The sequence below is a fragment of the Erythrolamprus reginae genome, chromosome 3 (genome assembly GCF_031021105.1).
Source record: "Erythrolamprus reginae isolate rEryReg1 chromosome 3, rEryReg1.hap1, whole genome shotgun sequence".
NCBI lineage: Eukaryota > Metazoa > Chordata > Lepidosauria > Squamata > Dipsadidae > Erythrolamprus > Erythrolamprus reginae.
The window spans coordinates 12,087,445-12,107,872 of NC_091952.1; the positions used below are offsets into that span (position 1 = coordinate 12,087,445).

The following is a 20,428-nucleotide window of genomic DNA, read 5'->3' on the forward strand; positions in this document are numbered from 1 at the left end:
CAGCTCTCCGGAAGGCTGGTAGGGTGGAGGTAGTCTGGTTCTCAGCTGGTTCCAGAGAGTTGGAGCAGCCACAGAGAAGGCCCTCCCCTATGGACCCGCCAGCTGACACTGTTTAGCTGATGGGACTTGGACAAGACCAACTCTGTGGGCTCTTATCGGTCCTGAAGATAGTCTGGCACTAAGCCAGTGAAGGGCTGCAAACTTTTTTACTACTGCACTGTGGGAGTGGCTTTTTTTGTGGGTGCGTCTTGCCTGCCATATGACCAGGTAGGACTGGCTTGACGATCATATGACCTGGGGGGTGGCTTAAAAGTCATGTGACTGGCTTAAAAGTGGCCAGCTTGATCACTCACATCAAAGGTTTAGGTTAGAGTTAGGATGCCTGGCCTGTCCTTGCCTCAAAGAGATACAATCTCCCTATCTATTTACTATTACTGAACATCCAAACTATACTATTTAATTCTATGTATATATGCCATATATTACACACAGGCACACAAAAATATACACTACTCAAAAAAATAAAGGGAACTCCTAAACAACACAATATAACTCCAAGTAAATCAAACTTCTGTGAAATCAAACTGTCCACTTAGTAAGCAACACTGATTGACAATCAATTTCACATGTCAGCACATTCAACTTTCCACAGAACAAAGTATTCAATGAGAATATTTCAGTCATTCAGATCTAGGATGTGTTCCCTTTATTCTTTTTGAGCAGTATACATTATCTACTATATAAATGGTATGTACTGTATATGTACACACATACACATACGCAAGCTGTTCTATCAACCTCATTTATTGTGATAGGAAAAACATACCCAGAGCCCAGAAGGGGGGAAAAAAGTTCAAAATTTTACTACCAGTTCTGCGTACCTGACCGTACCCATAGGAGCCCATCACTGCCCTAAGCCATATAGGGCTTTAAAGGTAATAACCAGATTTGCCCAATCTTAATATCCAAGTTTCAGCCAGAGTTTGAGTTTCCAAATAAGATTGTGTCCTGCTTCTTTTGGACATCCCAACCTTTTTTTGGTAAAACTGGCTGAAAGAGCGATGAATGAGTCCAGCCTTCATGAGAAAAAATACCCCTGGTTTTTTATTTTGAGTTCTGAATAGGAAGATCCTCCTTGGAAACGTTCCTTCAGATTTTGCTACTGAAACTCCAGGAGAGGCTGTGTTTTTTTCCCACTCAGAGGCTTTAGCGAAAGAGCGACTGACGTGTTTCTTTCATTCCACTCCAAGTTGAACATGTTCCACGGGGCTGTTTCGGCGTCCCGATAAGCTAGAATTTATGAGAATTCTGGCTTATTGTGAGCAGAATAAATGGGCTGGCGTGAGGCTGCCGAATCGCTTTGGCGCTTCTTCGTGCCAAGGGGAACACTTGAATTGTAAACATTTCTTTTTAGGCTTCCTTTTATTGAGGAGTTTGAAGCCTCTCAAACCAGAACAAATCATGGTACACAGTAAGTCCCTCACAGCCTGGGACTTACTGTGTACTTTCCAAAAAAGCAAACCATGGAAACAGCTTAAGGGGTTGGCTAGGTCTCCTTGTAGAAAGCAGAAGTCAAACAAGAAATCTATACAGGTAAAATCTTTGGCGGAATTCTAGACCTGCCTTAAATATGAAAACTGGCTTGGACCACTTACTGTCAGTTCCAACCTCCGAGACCGCCTGCTGCCGCACGAATCCCAGCGACCGATTAGGTCCCACAGAGTGGGCCTTCTCCGGGTCCCGTCAACTAAACAATGTCGGTTGGCGGGCCCCAGGGGAAGAGCCTTCCCTGTGGCGGCCCCGGCCCTCTGGAATCAACTCCCCCCGGAGATTAGGACTGCCCCTACTCTCCTTGCCTTTCGTAAGCTCCTTAAGACCCACCTCTGTCGTCAGGCATGGGGGAACTGAGACATCTCCCCCGGGCATATACAATTTATGAATGGTATGTTTGTATGCATGTGTGTTTAGAAAATGGGGTCTTTTAAATATTTTTAAATAGTAATTTAGATTTGTTGTACAGTACATTGTTTTTTCACTTTGTTGTGAGCCGCCCCGAGTCTGCGGAGAGGGGCGGCATACAAATCTAAATAATAAATAAATAAAATAAATAAATAAACCTGCGTTACTGGTTGCTTTTGTGCAGGGGTGGTATTCACTTACCTTCCCTACTTGTTCGCAAATGGAGAACACTCCTCCATGCATACACACGTCCTTCCGCGCATGTGCTTTGCTTGCACGCGCGCCTTCCACGCATGTGCCCGGCCTCAAAATCGGAAGAAATAGAGCCAGGGTGAATGGGCGGGCCCAAGTGCAATTTCCACTTCCAGTTCGGGCGAACCGGTTTAAACCTGTGGAATACTACCTCTGCCTTTGTGGGGAAAATAAGGGGAGAAAAAAGGATTATGTATATTTGCCACCTTCAATTATTTATATGTACATACCTACATACAAATGTTTATATCTGGAAAAGATCTAGACATAGTAGATAATTAAGATGATCAAAGGCCTAGAAGCGCAAACATTAATTTAATTTAACTTAACTTAACTTAATTAACTTATATGCTGCCCAAACCCATGGGACTCAGGGCGGCTTACAACAATAAATAATACAGTACAGTGTTACAAAAAGTCAGATATAAATAATAAAAACAGTAAAATAAACTCATTATACTAAAGATAAAAACCCTAGCAAACTATTCAGTCAAACACCCATACATGCCAAGTCGATCACAGTTCGGCTGTGCCTAGATGTTAAGACTCACGGCCTCCAGGTGCTGGCAGAGCCATGTCTTCACAGCCTTTTGGTAGACCAGTAGTGTGGGAGCAGTACAGACATCGGGAGGTTAGTTGGTTTCATAGGGCCGGGGCAGCCACAGAGAAGGCCCTCTCCTGTGCGCCCACCGACCTACATTGTTTAGTTGACGGGACCTGAAGAAGGCCAATTCTGTGTGTTCTAATTGGTCTCTGGGAGGTATGTGACTGCAGGATTTGAAGAATGGCTGCAGGATTTGGGTTTGTCTAGTCTAGAGAAAAGTAGAATTGGGGTGACACGATAGCAGTATCATGTTCCTGTCATTGTTACAGTTATATATCGGTTCATCAAAATACATTAATATATATTCATATCACTATCCAATATCTAATATAATATTAATATCTAATATTAATATATTAATATAATTACATTTTATTACATGCTCTTCTATACATATATATTTGTTTTCTGTTCCTTTTTATTTTATTTTTTTGCATCTATACACAACCAATGTTTAATATTTGCACCTTCTATATTTTATTTTCCTTATTCTTTAGCCAATCGTACAATCTGTTCCATGTTAGGTAATGTATTCAGATTCTTCTTTTTCTTGTAACTCCTTTGTCATTCTGTCCATCTCTGCACCAGTAAGAATTTTCCTTATGATTTCCTTTTCACTTGGTGTATCATTTTGCTGCGTATGTTATTCTAGCTGCTGTGACTATATGTATTATTAGGTAGTATATTTATTTTGCATAATTACTGGTAATAATTTCTAATAGATAAATTTCTGGTTTCTAGTCAGTAAGGTCTGTTATTATTTCTTCTATCGTTTTCCTAATTTTTACCCAAAACATTTTTCTCTGGTTGTTAAAGTGAGTGGCTTTTTCCAATAATAGCAGACATGTTTTTAAAAGGGAAGCAAAACAAGACTTGATAATTGATGGGTCATGGTTTTTCATTAATTCCTTTTACGACTTTCTGTAGTTTTTTGGGGACTAAACCAGTGGTGGAAGGTGTGGAGCAAATTAAGGGCTGCCTCTGGAACAATAATAATAAATTCCAGAGTTTATGTTTCAGCAATTGAGTTTGTTTGACCCCTTAATCTACTTGATATCATATATCATGCATTTAGAAGACTTGAGCTGAAAGCTGGAAGAGTTTAGCAGAAATTCTGGAAAAGCTTCTTTCTACCTAAGGTTTAGCTCTTGTTGAAATGACCAGCTGTGAATTTCCTATTGAACGTAATGTCCAATTTGACAAAAAGAATGTGGAGTTTAGCTGAAAGAGCTTTCTTATGACAAATATTTATAACCATTTGTTTAGTAACGCAGTTAATACCAGAGACATTCCCGTTGGGTATACTATCAAAGAAATTTATTAAAGAAGATACATATTTAATTATCTACATAATCAATGCCGCTAGAATTGCATTTGCACAAAATGGGAAAGCAATAAAAACCCCTTCTGAAGAATTGGTAATTAAGAAAACCCTGCATTGTGCAGATGAATAGACTGACAATCAAAGTTAAAGATAATGAAGATTCAGAGTATTATAATGTATAGGTGAAATTTTATGATTGGATAGAAAATGAATCTGTATAGAAGTTAAGTAATACTGAATAAATTGGAGGAAAATGAAGAATTAAAGGTGGTAAACCCAGGTGTCAAAATTTGATAGTAAATGAGGCAGCATTGGAATAGTAGTATATGCCTAGGAGGGTGGAAAGAAGTTATATGGATATAGATAGAAATGTATAACTATATATATTTTGACATGATTTAGGTTAGGGTATGTGTATGGATGTATATATGGAGACTGAGAAAATAAATAAATACAAAATAAAAAACCCATAATTTTAGTGACCGGTTAAGTTACACTTGCACTGAAAAAAATGACTTTCAGCTAATTCTCATGCTCAACAACTGTCTCAATCTCCTATCTGTCACATGATCAAAATTAGGACACATGGTAAAGTTACAATGGAATTGCATATTTTCCTTCCTTCCTTCCTTCCTTCCTTCCTTCCTTCCTTCCTTCCTTCCTTCCTTCCTTCCTTCCTTCCTTCCTTCCTTCCTTATTCCATTCCATTCCATTCCATTTTATTCTTCCCTCCTCCCCTCCCTTACTTCCTTTCCATTTCTTTCCATCCTTCTAGCCTCCGTCTCCTTACTTCCTTCCTTCCCTCCTTCCCACCCACCCTCTCTCTCTCCCTCTCACTCCTTCCTTACCTCCCTTAATGACTCATTTTGCAAACAAGACCCTTCCCCATTCTAAACTGACCTTTTATAGTTCCTTATTCAGCATACCTTTGATTCTAATCTAGTCAGAATAGCAGTCATTTTCTCTCCTGTTTCCTGCTCACATTCTTGTCCTTCCAACAGGACAGAGGGATTTATTTTTATTTCCCTTTTTTTGCTAGAAGTTTCAGTACTCTGCTACCCTGAGGAAAAATACCTTGGGGGGCGGGATTGGGAATTCAGGTTGCAAAATGGGGAGATTCCTGTTTCATCTGCTGTTAAGAAATTGCAGGCATCCATTTACTGTAATTTAAACTAGAGGTAAAATCACAGTATTCATTTTCTCACAAAGAAGATTTAAAAGTCCTCTGAGAGGGGCGACACATATATTTTACTTCCTGAGCTTAAGGCCAGTTACACTTCTAAGATGTTTTATCCTTTACCAAAATGTTATTTTGAAAACATTGCAAACGTGGGATGTTATACCTTGGCTGCAGTTATCCAAAAGGACCACTAGGTGGCAGTATGGAGAGTCCAATGCTTTATCTCCTTACTGCCACCTAATGGGATGCTGGGATTTTGCAGGCTATATCTAATACCCCTAAATTACTACGATCGTTATTATAACTGGGTTAAACAAATTATTTTTTTATGTTGAGTCTGGTAAGTGATGGTGAATGGAGCTGTTAACTGAATTAAAAATGCATGCTTTTCTCTAGGGTTTCTGACCACGTGTTTTCTGACCATTTTATTTTCTTTTGGCCATAGGGGCAATATTGTGACATCTGTTCATCAGCCAACAGCAACAAAGCCCATCCCATCACGAATGCTATCGACGGGACCGAACGCTGGTGGCAAAGCCCCCCTTTGTCTCGAAGGCTGGAATTCAACGAGGTCAACGTCACCTTAGATTTGGGACAGGTAGGGCGATCACCTGCTTTCCATTAAAATTTTAAAAATGGGGTACTTTCTTATAACAATGGGGGAAATGCTTAGGGAGAAAGAACTAATTCCTCATTAATGAGCTAATTTTGCTATAAGATACATTTAGGGAAAAAAGTATTTCACCTGCGGCAGCAAGCTTCTTGATCACGTGGCTTGTATTGTTTTAAGAAAGACAATGGAGAATTTTTGTGTGGCAGACACTTGCGCACAAAGTTCCACTAGTACGAATGCAGCTCTGTATATGCACACCTGTCAATCAGCCAGAAGGATTGGGGACCACTGTCCTATGCACCAAATGGATCATCAGTAAACTACCCTTTAAGATAGACTTGCAACCTTGCTATTGATACGGCCTCGTGGAGTGGATGACATAAAGTTAATATTGGCTTAGCTTTTGTTGATGAGATTATGCGCACGGTGGCGTTTTCAAGGTGTTTTCTTCAAGTATAATGAACAGTCTAGACATTAAGCAGATAATGGCCAGTGAAGAAGTCACTCCAGAACGAATGGCTGATACCTTATAGTTGAGGCTTAGATCAAACTTTGTGGCCAGAATCCAGGCAGGCTTAGCGCAACTAGATTGTAGGATCTTAAATATGCAAAGTTGCAGGTGGATTATTAACTTTGATATCCTTTCCACAAACTGATCATTATGGCCTCATACCTTGAGACACTGGCATGCTTCATAGGAGAGAGATGTACAAATAAAATTTAAAAGTGGTTTTATTGATTTTATTAATTAATTAATTGGATTTCGATGCCGCCCCTCTCTGAGGACTCAGGGCGGCTCACAACATATAATAAACAATATACAATATCTTGGATCCAATTAATTAATTAAAAATCTAAAACCCAAAAAACCATTAAAAAACAATCATTCTATTCGCTCAACATTCTCTCAACACTTCATTGGCCAAGGGGCAAGAATCTAATGGCCCCAGGCCTGGCGGCATAAATGAGTTTTCAGATTCTTACGAAAGGTGAGGAAGGTGGGGTCAGTACGAATCTCCGGGGGGAGCTGATTCCAGAGGGCCAGAGCCCCCACAGAGAAGTCTCTCCCCCTAGGTCCCGCCAAATGACGTTGTCTAGTTGACGAAACCTGGAGAAGGCCGACTCTGTGGGACCTCTGGGATTCATGTGAAAGAAGGTGCATGCTTGAAGCTTAAGTGAAACCTAACTTACTTGACTTTGACACATGTTATGGCATCACATTTTCATAAAATTTAATTTATGCTGCCCAATCCCATAAGATTCAGGGCAGTTTACAACAATATAATGCACAATAAAATACAATAATAAAAGAATTCAATATTAATACTAAAAGAAGATTCAGTACAGTCACCAACCCCTTGTCTGCTGCTTGGTACTGCGCCATGGCTCACTAGGAACCAGGCCATGCAAGCAATGGGTGACCATGTGAGTCCAATTTGCACAACAGGTGTGCACGCGCATGAATCCATGCTCCTTCCCCTGGCCGTCACAGAGCCACAAAGCTTGGGGACTCCTACAATATAGGACGTCTTCAGCTTATGACCATAATTGAGGCCAGAATTACAGTAGTAAGGTGGTTGTTAGGTTGTTACGAAGCAGACAGACAGACAGACAGACCGACAGACAGACAGACAGACAGACAGACAGATATAAATAGAGATATATAGCTAACTAGCTAGAGATAGATGATAGGTAGGTAGGTAGGCAGGTAGGTAGGTAGGTAGGTAGATGATAGGTGATAGAGATAGAGATAGCTAACTAGCTAGCTAGCTAGCTAGAGAGAGATAAAGAGATAGCGAGAGACAGGATAGATGGATGGATGGATGAATGGATAGATAGATGGATGGATGATAGCTGATAGAGATAGTTAACTAGCTACCTAGTGAAAGAGAGATAGATAGTGAGAGATAGACTAGATAGATAGGTAGATAGATAGACAGACAGACAGACAAATGATTAATAGGTGATAGATAGTGATAGAGATAGCTAGCTAGCTAGAGAGAGAGAGATAGCGAGAGAGAGACAGACTAGGTAGGTAGGTGGATGGATGGATAGATGGATGGATGGATGGATGATAGTTGATAGTTAGCTAGCGAGTCTGCGGAGAGGGGCGGCATACAAATCTAAATAATAAATAAATAAATAGGGAGAGAGAGAGACAGCATGGGGAGAGAGAGAAAGACAGAAAGCATGGGAGAGAGAGATAAAGAGATAAATAGAGATAGAGAGACAGCATAGGGAGAGGGGGGAGAGAGAGAGCATGGGGAGAGAAAGATAGATATCGAGAAAGAGACAGCACGGGGAGAGAGAGGGGGAGAGACAGATAGACAGACAGACAGACAACACTGGAAGAGAGAGAGAAAGAGAGAGAGAGAGAGAAGGAGGGAGGGAGAGAGTGAACAATTCTAATAAACTTTTAGAGTGATTGCTCACTTGAATGAAGGTACTGTAAGTATCCGTTTCTCAGGATAAGGTTGCAGGATCCGATCTTGAGTCAGTCACTCAAGGTTTATTCTTCCAAACTTCCAGGCTCACGGTTGCCCTGTCTCGGGAGGAATAGCATAGAAAACACTGTCTAGTTTGGGACCTGACCTTTGCTTATCCTCCGTCCTGCGAGCAGGAAGAAGAATAAATCTTTCCTACAAAAGATGATTTGACGGTGCTTCCTTTCTCCAAGAGCCGAAATCATTTCCAGCTGTTTTACAGCTTGGTGACCCCGCAGCTCCAATCCCAAATTGACCATTCATGGATAACCCGAGGCCACATTTTCATTTCAAAGCGAGCACTTTTTGTGAGGGGTTTTTTGGAACTTGCTAGTTAAATATTTAAACAAAATCCCAACCCATGAAAGAGGCTGAAAGAAATGTGAACAAAGCTTGGAGACGGAGCAATAACCTCTCTCCTGGGAGAGAGATTTTGATGGCTTTGAAAGACCTGACAATATAACCCATGCGCTCTGCTTTTCTTTCAAATGCGATTGAAGTTGCTGGCAGGAATTGGCTTCCCGGCTGAATAGGCAGATGTAGGAGCCAATTTTCCTTCTTGGAGTTTGCTGTGTTGGGCATTCAGCTTGAGATTGTAGTTTGGGTGAAAGAAACTCAAATGTTCCCAATATGTAGAACCAGTTTGTTTTAATGGTTAAGGCGGTGATGACAAACCTGTGGCATGTGTGCCACAGGTGACACACAGAACCATATTGGAGGGTGTTCTGGACCTGGGCTGGAATCTGGCTGACTTTCCAATAATAACAGGTTTACAGGCTGGTAATTTTCAAAATAACATTTCTTTTATTCCTTCCACTTTGGATCTCGTCATACAGCTCCGGCACGTAAAAAATACATTCAACTCTTACAGGCTAAATTACGAAGTTATAAATCTTTCTAATTAACAAACTGTCTACTTTAAAACATCTTCTTATCTCTGAGTCAGGTTCATGCTGTTAAAAAGCAGTTTATCATGCAATAGAAACATAGAAGATTGATGGCAGAAAAAGACCTCATGGTCCATCTATCTAGTCTGCTCTTATACTATTTCCTGTATTTTATCTTAGGATGGATATATGTTTATCCCAGGCATGTTTAAATTCAGTTACTGTGGATTTGTCAACCACGTCTGCTGGAAGTTTGTTTCAAGCATCTACTACTCTTTCAGTAAAATAATATTTTCTCACGTTACTTCTATAGAAGTAATAGAAACACTCACATAATTGGAGAAACTCCTGCTTGAGCAGGGAGTTGGACTAGAAGACCTCCAATGTCCCTTCCGACTTTGTTACTCGATATCTGTTCTGGGAAGAAGAAGGAGAAGAAGATGAAGAGGAGGGGGATGGGGAAGAGGAAAAAGAGGGGGATGAGGAAGAGGAGGAGGAGAAGGAAGAAAGAGAAAAAGGAAGAGGAGGAGGAGGAGAAGAAGAAGAAAAAGAAGAGGAGGGGAGGAGAAAGAAGAAGGAGAGGAGAAGAAGGAAGAAGAAGGAAAAAAAGAAGAAATATGACAGAAGAAGAAGAGGAGGAGGAGGAGAAGGAAGGAGGAGAGAAAGAGGAAGAGGAGGACGAGGACGAGGAGGAGAAAAGAGGAGGACGAGGGGGAGGAAGAGGAGGGGAGGAGAAGGAAGAAGAAGGAGAGGAAGAGGAAGAGGAGAAGAAGGAAAAAGAGAAGACAAATGAGAGAAGAAGAAGAAGAGGAGGAGGAGGAAGAAGAAGAAGAAGGCCACCCATTTCTGTAGCAGTTTTTAATGGCGAGAGTGCTTGCCAGATTTTGCCTCATTGACCCCTCAATGCAGCCCTCAAAACAGGCTGCTATTCTTCCACAGAACAAGCTGTTCTTTGATTTGTGCCCTTTCCTGCTGGCCTGCCATCTTTCTTGACCACATTGAAAGGACCAGAAACAGGGAGTTTCACTGGAATCCGTGAGCCGGAGAGAAAGGAAAGAGAAATGGGGCAAGGCCACCCAGCTAGAACAATTTATATAATTGACTGCTTCATGGAGACAAGACACCCCTGATGGGTGAAATTTACAGTTCTTTGGCCCTGAAGGTTATGTGACGCCTTGAATTGGTGTGTTTGTGTGTCTGTGTTTGTGTGTGTGAGTGAGTGTGTGTGTGTGCACATGTATGTGTGCATTTAATTACCTATCAGTGGTGATGGTGAGGCAGAATTGCAATTATTCTGACTTGGCCCTATCTGTCTGTCTGTCTGTGTGTTTGCACTACTATTACTACTAGTTTTTTCTCATCATTCCTATCAGTGCAGCAGCTGCCAAAAAAAGCCAACACAGTTCTAGGCTGCATCAACAGAGGGATAGAATCAAGACCACTTAAAGTGTTAATACCACTTTATAATATCTTGGTGAGGCCACAGTTAGAATACTGCATTCAATTTTGGTTGCCACGATGCAAAAAGGATATTGAAACTCTAGAAAAAGTGCAAAGAAAAGTGACAAAGATGATTAGGGGACTAGAGACTAAAACATATGAAGAACAGTTGCAGGAACTGGGCATGGCTGGTTTAATGAAAAGAAGGGCCAGGGGAGACATGATAGCAGTCTTCCAATATCTCAGGGGTTGCCACAAAGAAGAAGGAATCAACCTATTCTCCAAAGCACCTGAGGGTAGAACAAGAAGCATTGGGTGGAAACTAAACAAGGAGTTAAGTAACTTAGAACTAAAGAGAAAATTCCTGACAGAACAATTAATCAGTGGAACAGCTTGCCTTCAGAAGTTGTGAATGCTCCAACCCTGGAAGTTTTTAAGAAGATGTTAGATAACAATCTGTCTGAATAGTGTAGGGTTTCTTGCCTAAGCAGGGGGTTGGACTAGAAGACCTCCAAGGCCCCTTCCAACTCTGTTCTTATTTGTTTGTTAAGCCCAATGTCTTAACCGCTGAGCTAGGAAACTGGCTACTAAGGGTTTTTGGGTTTTGGTTTTACAACACAGATCATGTTTCTTGCCTTTATAGTTGTGAAAATCTGCTGGAAAACGTATGGGCAATGTCTGATTAAATGCAATTTTTCAGTCCTCTTTGTCCTGCATAGTATTCTAGCTCGCCACCCTGATGAATACAGTTGTAAAAAATAGTGAAGAGAGTTGAATGCATAATACAAAATGGGTATTCAATGACTTGCACAATTTGTTCACGTTGTAGAACTGAGTTTTCGCTAGGAAATAATAATTCTCTTTTAGGGATGGCTGGACAATGCTTTAAACTGTAATTACTTCTCATTCTATTTGTACAATGCCTTAGATTAAATTGATAGCAACACTTATTACTGCGGTATTCAGAAGTTGCTCGCAGAGAAAAATAACAGTGCTGTTGGCAGTTTTTTCGAGAAACAGATCACTCTTAATGATTGTAATAAATCTGTGTTCTCTAAAGAGAAGCATCATTTGTCTTGGTCTGCAGAGCTTCCTTAATTTCCTAATGACAGCTGCAAATATGGACACTCAGGAAAAGCGAATGGAAGACCGTGTAGTTTAAGTAGCCAATTCCTGAAATATTTTCTCTAAAAATATATACATGTATGCTTGTTTATATACTGCTCAAAAAATAAAGGGAACACTCAAATAACACATCCTAAATCTGAATGAATGAAATATCCTCATTGAATACTTTGTTCTGTACAAAGTTGAATGTGCTGACAACATGTGAAATTGATTGTCAATCAGTGCTGCTTCCGAAGTAGACAGTTTGATTTCACAGAAGTTTGATTTACTTGGAGTTATATTGTGTTGTTTAAGTGTTCCCTTTATTTTTTTGAGCACTGTATATAGTCCTCAACCTATGGCCATAACCAAACCCAAAATTTCCACTGTGAAGCAAGGCAGTTGTTGTGCATTTTGTTCCATTTTACAACCTTTCTGCCATAGTTGTTAAATAAATCACTATAGTTGTTAAATGCATTCATTAAATGAATCTGGCTTCCCTTGTTAATTCTGCTTGTGGGAAGCTGGCTGGGAAGGTCACAAGTGGTGATTTAATTTAATTTGATTTAATATATTTGATTGATTGATTTATTATTTATTTATTAATCAAATTTGTATGTCACCCTTCTCCGTAGACTCGGGGCATCTAACAACAGTAATAAAACAATATAAACAAATCTAATATTTAAGTTAATTTAAAAAGAAACCCCAATTTAAGAAACCAATCATACATACAGACATACCATGCATAAAATTTTTATAAGCCTAGGGGGAAGGGAATATCTCAATTCCCCCATGCCTGACGACAGAGGTGGGTTTTAAGGAGCTTACGAAAGGCAAGGAGGGTGGGGGCAACTCTCATATATGGAGGGAGTTGGTTCCAGAGGGCCGGGGCTGCCACAGAGAAGGCTCTTCCCCTGGGTTCCGCCAAACGGCATTGTTTAGTCGACGGGACCCGGAGAAGGCCAACTCTGTGGGACCTAACTAGTCGCTGGGATTCGTTTGGCAGAAGGTGGTCCACCCAATCCCATGGGACTCAGGGTGGCTTACAACAATAGAATAAAACAATAATGCATAAGAAGTCAAATAAGAACAATAAAAAACAGTAAACCCCCCATATAATTCATCAATAAAACCCCCAGAAATGTACTGTACCAGTGATGGCAAATCTTTTTTTCTCAGCTGCTGAAAGAGCGTGGCTGGTGCTATCGCACATGCGCAAGTACCTACATCCATAATTCAGTGCCTGGGGAGGGCAAAAACAGCTTGCCCTGCCCCACAGAGGCCTGCTAGAGGCTGGAAATTGCCTGTTTCCCAACTTCTGGTGGGCCCAGTAGGCTCGTGTTTCACTTTCCCCAGGCTCCAGAGGCTTCTCCGGAGCTGGGAGAAGGTAAAAATGCCCCCCTCATCCCCCCCAAACAGGGGTGTTTTTGCCTTTCCCCAGGAGTACTCTGCAGGTCTCCCAGACCCTCTGTGTGCCCCATTTTTGGTAAAAACAGGTGAAAAACAGGCCAGTTTTTGCACACACAAAAAAAGGGCTGCGCAGAGACTTTTAAAGGTCTGCAGAGTGCTCCTGGGGGCTGGGTGAAGGTAAAAAAGCCCCCATTTTTGCAAAAAACAGGGCACGCAGAATGTTTGGGAGCAGTGAAGGGCTGCTTGTCTCCACCGCTACTGGTGTGCCCTCTGAGGCCGTCGTGGGTGTGTGCACATCGGCATGAGATTTGCCTTCTGTGCACTCACAACAAGCGAAATCTTGCATGAGGACGTGTGTGCGAGCGAGATTTCATTGATTTTCGGCGATATTTTTGCTTCCACGCATGCCCGGAAGCGAAATATCAGCGAGATATCACCGTTGCCCTAGCAAAAAATTTTCTTACTTACTTCTTTGAAATCTTGGTGCGTCTTATAGTCTGAAAAATACAGTAAATTAATTGGGAAGCACGCTTCTGTAATATATTCACCACATAGAACTGGGGTTTTCCTGAATACACGATGTGGTCTAGTTTTGGCACTGGCATCCTCTCCTTGCTGCCAGCGTGGTTAACCAGTGCCAATCCTTCATGTTCAGTAGGAGTATGTAGCAATATTGAGTTTTCCTGGCGAAAGCGCTTATTTCTTTCTTTAGTTTTAGAGGTTTTGCACATCGTCTCTAAATTGTAAGCTCAGAATTATTCTAACACTGAAAACAGACCCTGAAAAGCTGCTGTGTAATTCTCCAGTCCTTCCTCAAAAGCCAAAAAACTCGACTCCATTCAGCTGCAGCTCAGATTGGCTAAGCTCCAACTTGGTTTTCATGCCTTTCTGTCGGTCCCCAAATGCACCGTCAGCTAATCTGGGTTTGAAAAATCTTCGGGCAAAGACAGTGCAAATGTTTGCCTGCCTTTGGCCTCCTGCCCTGCTATGCAAACAGTGAATAACAATCAGAGTTTTGATGATGATTTGTAACTTCGGTGCTCTTGAAATGTGGAGAAGATGATTTGGAGTGCGCGCGCAGGGGGGGGGGGGAGGATCTGGAATTCCTTGAGCCTCCGTCGTTGTCATACCATTGCAGAGGCTAATGAGCCAGCCCGTATTTTTCAGTCGGAATGTTTTTAGTGGCTTTTTTCCAAGAGGTTTGGCGTTGCTAAAGAGCTTCTCCCAAAACAGTTGGCCAGAAAGTAGTTCCTGGATAATTCAATCAGGATAGAGCTGGAAGGGACCTTGGAGGTCTTCTAGTCTAGCCCTCTGCTCAAGCAGGAGACCCTATACCAGTGATGGCGAACCTTTTTTCCCTTGGGTACTGAAAGTGTGCGCACAAGCACTATTGCACATGCACACATGCCCATACCCATAACTCAATGCCAACTCACTCCCCACCCCACTACACATGCACTCATGACCTCTCTTGTTTCCTGACTTCTGGTGGGCCCAGTAGCCTTGTTTTTCTGTGTCTCCCCAGGGTTCAAAGGCTTCCTGGATGGTGAAAACTGCCTCCCCCATTTCCCCCTGGAGGCAGTCTGGAGGTCGAAAATGCCCTCCATGAGCCAAAAATCAGGTAGCCAGAACACACATGTCACTGTAGTTGAGCTAGGGCAACAGCACGAGTGCCGACAATTATTTATTTATTTATTTATTTATTTATTTATTTATTTATCAGTTTTTTATCCATTTATTTATTTATTTAGCCATTCATTCATTCATTCATTCATTCATTCATTCATTCATTCATTCATTCATTCATTCATTCATTCATTCATTCGACTTCTATGCTGCCCAATCCCGAAGGACTCACGGCGGCTCAAATACGGCTCTGTGTGCCACCTATGGCACACGTGCCATAGGTTTGCCCTATACTACAATATTTCAGACAAGTGACTGTCCGATCCTTCTTAAAAACCTCCAATGTTGAAGCACCTACAATTTCTGAAGGAAGGCAAGCTGTTCTGCTGGTTAATTGTCTTCACTGTTAGGAAGTTTTTCCTTAATTCCAAGTTGCTTTTCTTAATTGCTTTTCTCCTTGATTCGTTTTTATCCAATGTTTCTTGTCCTGCCCTTCTGGTGCTTTGGAAAATAAGTTGATACCCCCTCACCCTCCCACCTCTTCTTTCTGGAAGTCCCTCAAATACTGGAATATTGTTATCATGTCTCTCCTAGTCCTTCTTTTCTTTAGACTAGACCAGTGTTTCCCAACCTTGGCAACTTGAAGATATTTGGACTTCAACTCCCAGAATTCCCCAGCCAGCGAATGCTGGCTGGGGAATTCTGGGAGTTGAAGTCCAAATATCTTCAAGTTGCCAAGGTTGGGAAACACTGGACTAGACAACCCCAGTTCCTGCAATCTACAAATGTTTTAGTCTCCAGACCTTTAATCATCTTAGTTGCTCTTCTTTGCACACACACACACACACACACACACACACACACACCACCAAAGTTTCAACAACTTCTTGATGTCAAATGCTCTTGAATATTCAAGAGAAGCAAACTACACAGTTACCATCTTAGGCAGGGGGTCAACGTTTGGCTACTTTAAGAATGATGGACTACATCTCCCAGAATTCCATGTTGGCTGGGAAATTCTGCAATTTGGTCCACAAGTTTTAAAGTGTCTAAGGTTGGATAACCGTGACCTAAGGTGTCCAGATTGCTTCCCCCAACCCCCAAATTGGGATACATCAAAATAATTTAGCTTTATTTAGCACTGAACGGCGGTGGCACAGTGATTAGAGTGCAGCACTGCAGGCCACATGAGCTTACTGCTAGCTGTAGTTAAGCAGTTCAAATCTCACCACTGGCTCAAGGTTGACTCACTTCCATCCTTCCGAGGTGGGTAAAATGAGGACCCAAATTGTTGGGAGCAATAGACTGATTCTGTAAACCGCTTAGAGAGAGCTGTAAAACACTGTGAATGGTATATAAGTCTTTGGAGAAGGGCGGCATACAAATCTGAATGAATGAATGAATGAATGAATGAATGAATGAATGAATGAATGAATGAATGAATGCTATTGCTATATATCCAAGAAAATCTAGAACTTTTAAGCATTTGCGTCAAGATTTGACTTTAAAGGAAAGAATGAAAACTGTCCATCTAGTGTGGTAAGACCCAAAGAAAACTTGAGTTTTCTTTTTTTAGACAAAGGTCTAGTAACTGTTTTATAGAGCATATGAAAAAGAGACTTCTTTCAAATAAATATTTATACGTTCTTAAGTGGCTCAACCAGACATGATAATATTTTGCCTTATTTGTTCATGGATTTAACAAGTCACCCAGATGTTTCTAGAGCTATATAACATACAGGGAGGGAGGAGGCACTGAACTTATGTCTATGTATTTGGGAGATGGAAAAGATGGGCTAGAGCATTTCATTGGTTGGTGGAACTTCTCTGAATGTGGGTTTTCATTTGCTGAGGCTTCATTACATTGGGCCAATCACCAGGAATTGTACTTTAGACACAAAAGCCAACTGGGTGACTTTGGGCCAATCGCCAGGAGGCAGTGAGATCTAGTCCTGCCTTACGCATGACAGCTGGTTGGGTGATTAGGAGCCACTCACCACTTTCTTCCCAGCCCAACCCACCTTGCAATGTTGCTATGACAAAATAGAAGGCGGAAGGAGTATTAGACATGTTTGCCACCTTGAGTTATTTAGAATAGAACAGAACAGAGCAGACTTATTTATTGGCCAAGTGTGATTGGACACACAAGGAATTTGTCTTTGGTGCATATGTATAAAAGAAAAGATACATTTGTCAAGAATCATGAGGTACAACACTTAATAATTGTCATAAGGGCCAATCAAATAAGCAATCAGGAAAAATATTAATAAAAATCTTAAGGATACAAGCAACAAATTACAGTCATACACTCATAAGTGGGAGGAGATGGGTGATAGGAATGATGAGAAAAAACTAGTAGTAATAGTAGTGCAGACTTAGTAAATAGTTGACAGTGTTGAGGAATTATTTGTTTAGCGGAGTGATGGCGTTCAGGAAAAAACTGTTCTTGTGTCTAGTTGTCTTGGTGTGTGGTGCTCTATAGCGACGTTTTGAAGGTAGGAGTTGAAACAGTTTATGTCCAGGATGTAAGAGGTTAGTAAATATTTTCACAGCGCTCTTTTTAACTCTGTGCAGTATACAGGTCCTCAGTGGAAGGCAGGTTGGCAGCAATTGTTTTTTCTGCTGTTTACAGATAATAAAGATGAGAAATAAGTAAATAAATAAATAGGAATTTATTGTTTACAGGAAAATCAAGAAATAGAAATGGAAGAAAGGAGAAAAAGATTCTGGCATTATAGAGCGCTAAAGAGACGATGGGCAGGATCTCATCCAGGGGTGGGTTCCTACCCATGTGATCCAATGAGGGCGCTCCGGTAGCAGCCTGACACAATTTTGGCGTGATGGTTCTGGTGCCGTCTTTCCTGGATGTGCGTGCCGCCATCTTTTTTGGCTTGAAATTCAATTTAATTCAATTCAATTTATTAGATTTGTATGCCGCCCCTCTCCGAAGACTCTCCTTTTGCGTATGCATGGAAGTAGAATTGGCGTTTTTTTCCTGGTTTGGATGGTTTCCCAGCTGTGTTTCGGCTTGAAATTTCTTTCTGCACATGCATGGAAGTAGAATCTTGTGGCTGGACACAGGTGTGTGTGAGTGTTGCGCACGCTTGCGCCAGAGGTGGCTGCTAAGGTGGAACAGTGACGTGTGCTCGCCCCCACGGCTCTGAGTGCTAGCGGAGTCCAGCGAAATTCTGCCACTGCACCTGTGCAGGTTGCAGAATTGCGCACAGAGACACAGGTGTGCCTGTGTTTTGGCATGGCAAAAAACGACCCATATTTCAGCTGTGTTTGGGCGTTGCAAAAAATGCGTCGAAACACAGGCATACCTGCATCTCTGTGCATGATTCTTCTATCTGCACAGGTGCAGTAGCAGAATTGTGTTGGACTCCGCTAGCACTCATAACCACAGAGACAAGCACACGTCACTGTTCCACCTAGCAGCCCACCTCTGGCTTGTGTGCACGAAACATCACAAGGTGCGCCTGTAGCGAAAGTTAAGTGGAACCCACCTCTGATCTGATCCCTTTTAATTTCCCAGTGTCTCACCTGCCTTGTTTTCCCCATAAGTAGTTTAACACCTGGGATATTTGCACAAAGGCCTCAGGTCAGCTGGAGTGTGTGAACTCTTCCTTGCTCCCTGTAGCTAATCAGCCCACAAGGAGGCACTTCCCTTATTTGTTCAGCCAGCAGCCTTTTGACATTGGGATCGCCACTTACTTTATCAGATTAAAGGGCTTTAGGAGGAAATGAACTCAGCCATTGCTTGCTTGCCTTCCATCCCTTCTCTTTTCAATGGCAGGTTTTCCTCCCCTTCTCCCTCCCCTTTCCTGAAACTGCACCCTTCCTGCAAATCCTCCTATTGTTCTTCCTGAAGGCATCTCCTTACACTTCAGGGCAAACAATTGGGAGAGCTTTGGTGGGCCTGCTGACTGTGGGACTTAAACCAGGAGGGATTCATTCAGGGCTTGTTTGAGCACAGGTGGATGTGAATAATAGAGATGCTAGAATCACACAGCTGGGTGTGTGTGAATTTTTTATAGGAGATTCCAGGAAAAGGTACAAGTGAAATTCAAAAACTTAGAATATTGTGCAAAAGTTCATTTATTTCAGTAATGCAATTTATAAGGTGAAACGTAATATATGAGAGAGACTCAATACATGCAAGCAAGATAGTTCAAGCCATGATTTGTTGTGATTGCGATGATTATGGGGTACCGCTCATGAAAACCTCAAATCCACCATTTCAGAAAATTAGAATATTGTGAAATTGTTCTATGTACAATCCTATTGATTGATTTGATTTGTATGCCGCCCCTCTCTGAGGACTCGGGGCGGCTCACAACATATCAAAACAATATACAGTATACATATCTAAAAATCCAATTAATATAGCTAAAAAATCTTTTAAAATCCTAATAACATTTAAAATAATTCATTGCTATTTGCATAGCAAGACATACTTACGCTCATCGGCCAGGGGGATAAGGTCTAATGGCCCCAATCCTGGGGGCACAGATAGGTCTTTAAACTTTTATGGAAGGCAAGGGGGGGCAGTGCGAATCTCTGGGGGGTGCTGATTCCAGAGGGCTGGGGCCCCCACAGAGAAGGCTCTTCCCCTAGGTCCTGCCAAACAACATTGTCTAGTTGACTGAACCTGGAGAAGGCTGACTCTGTGGGACCTAACTGGTTGCTGGGACTCATATTTGTGTGTAATGATCTCTCTCATATATTAGTTTCACATTTTAAGTTGCATTACTGAAATAAATGAACTTTTGCAAGATATTCTAATTTTTCAAGTTTTACCTGTATTTATTTCTTGCAATTTGTTGGAAGGAAAATTCATCTGGTTCAGTTCGGAGCTGGGAAAAAGACGCTGGAAACAACAAGGAAGATGATTGGAAAGAAACTGTAATGATAAAACAGAACTAACAGCAATTTTGGGGCAGCTGATCAAATGGTTGAACGAGTGGATGGATCTTTATAGGTTTCTATGACTTTAAAGTTTGAACTATTGTGGGGGAGGGGTGCAATGAAAGGGCTTGTGTTTTGAAAAGGTGTAGGGAAATTCCTAAGGTGGCTTATGGCTTTCTTACTATGCTGGATCTTGGATGTGTGCTTGTTCTAATCTATCATTCTGCTTTTGTTAGCTGCCAAATTTTGCTGCAAGGAGCTTCAAAATATCCCGTCTTGAATGGATTACTGCCTGCAGTATTTGCTATGCTTATGAATAGAGCTATCTTGACAGTTAGTTTCCTCTTTCAATAAGCTCTTTATTTCCTTAGGAGCTGGCATCTGCTGTGGGCTATTATTGATTGATTGATTGATTGATTGATTGATTGGCAAAAAGAATCCTAACGGCACATACGAACTCAATAAACAATCTCTCACTGCTAACCCACATTCTGTAAAAGACCTTGGAATACTAATATCGAATGACCTAAGTACTAAAGCACACTGCAACAATATCGCCAAAAAAAGCCTCTGGAGTTGTTAACGTGATCCTACGCAGCTTCTGCTCAGGCAATCACACAATTTGAGTATTG

At 41.5% G+C, this 20,428-nt stretch overlaps 1 protein-coding gene across 1 annotated transcript in view; it reads left to right on the forward strand.

The window, feature by feature from the left end:
* Window positions 1-20,428, forward strand: part of LAMA5 (laminin subunit alpha 5) — a 241,453-nt gene that overhangs the window by 11,338 nt on the left and 209,687 nt on the right. The window contains 1 exon segment of the mRNA XM_070744488.1: window positions 5,765-5,917. Coding sequence (XP_070600589.1) covers window positions 5,765-5,917 — 153 coding nt within the window.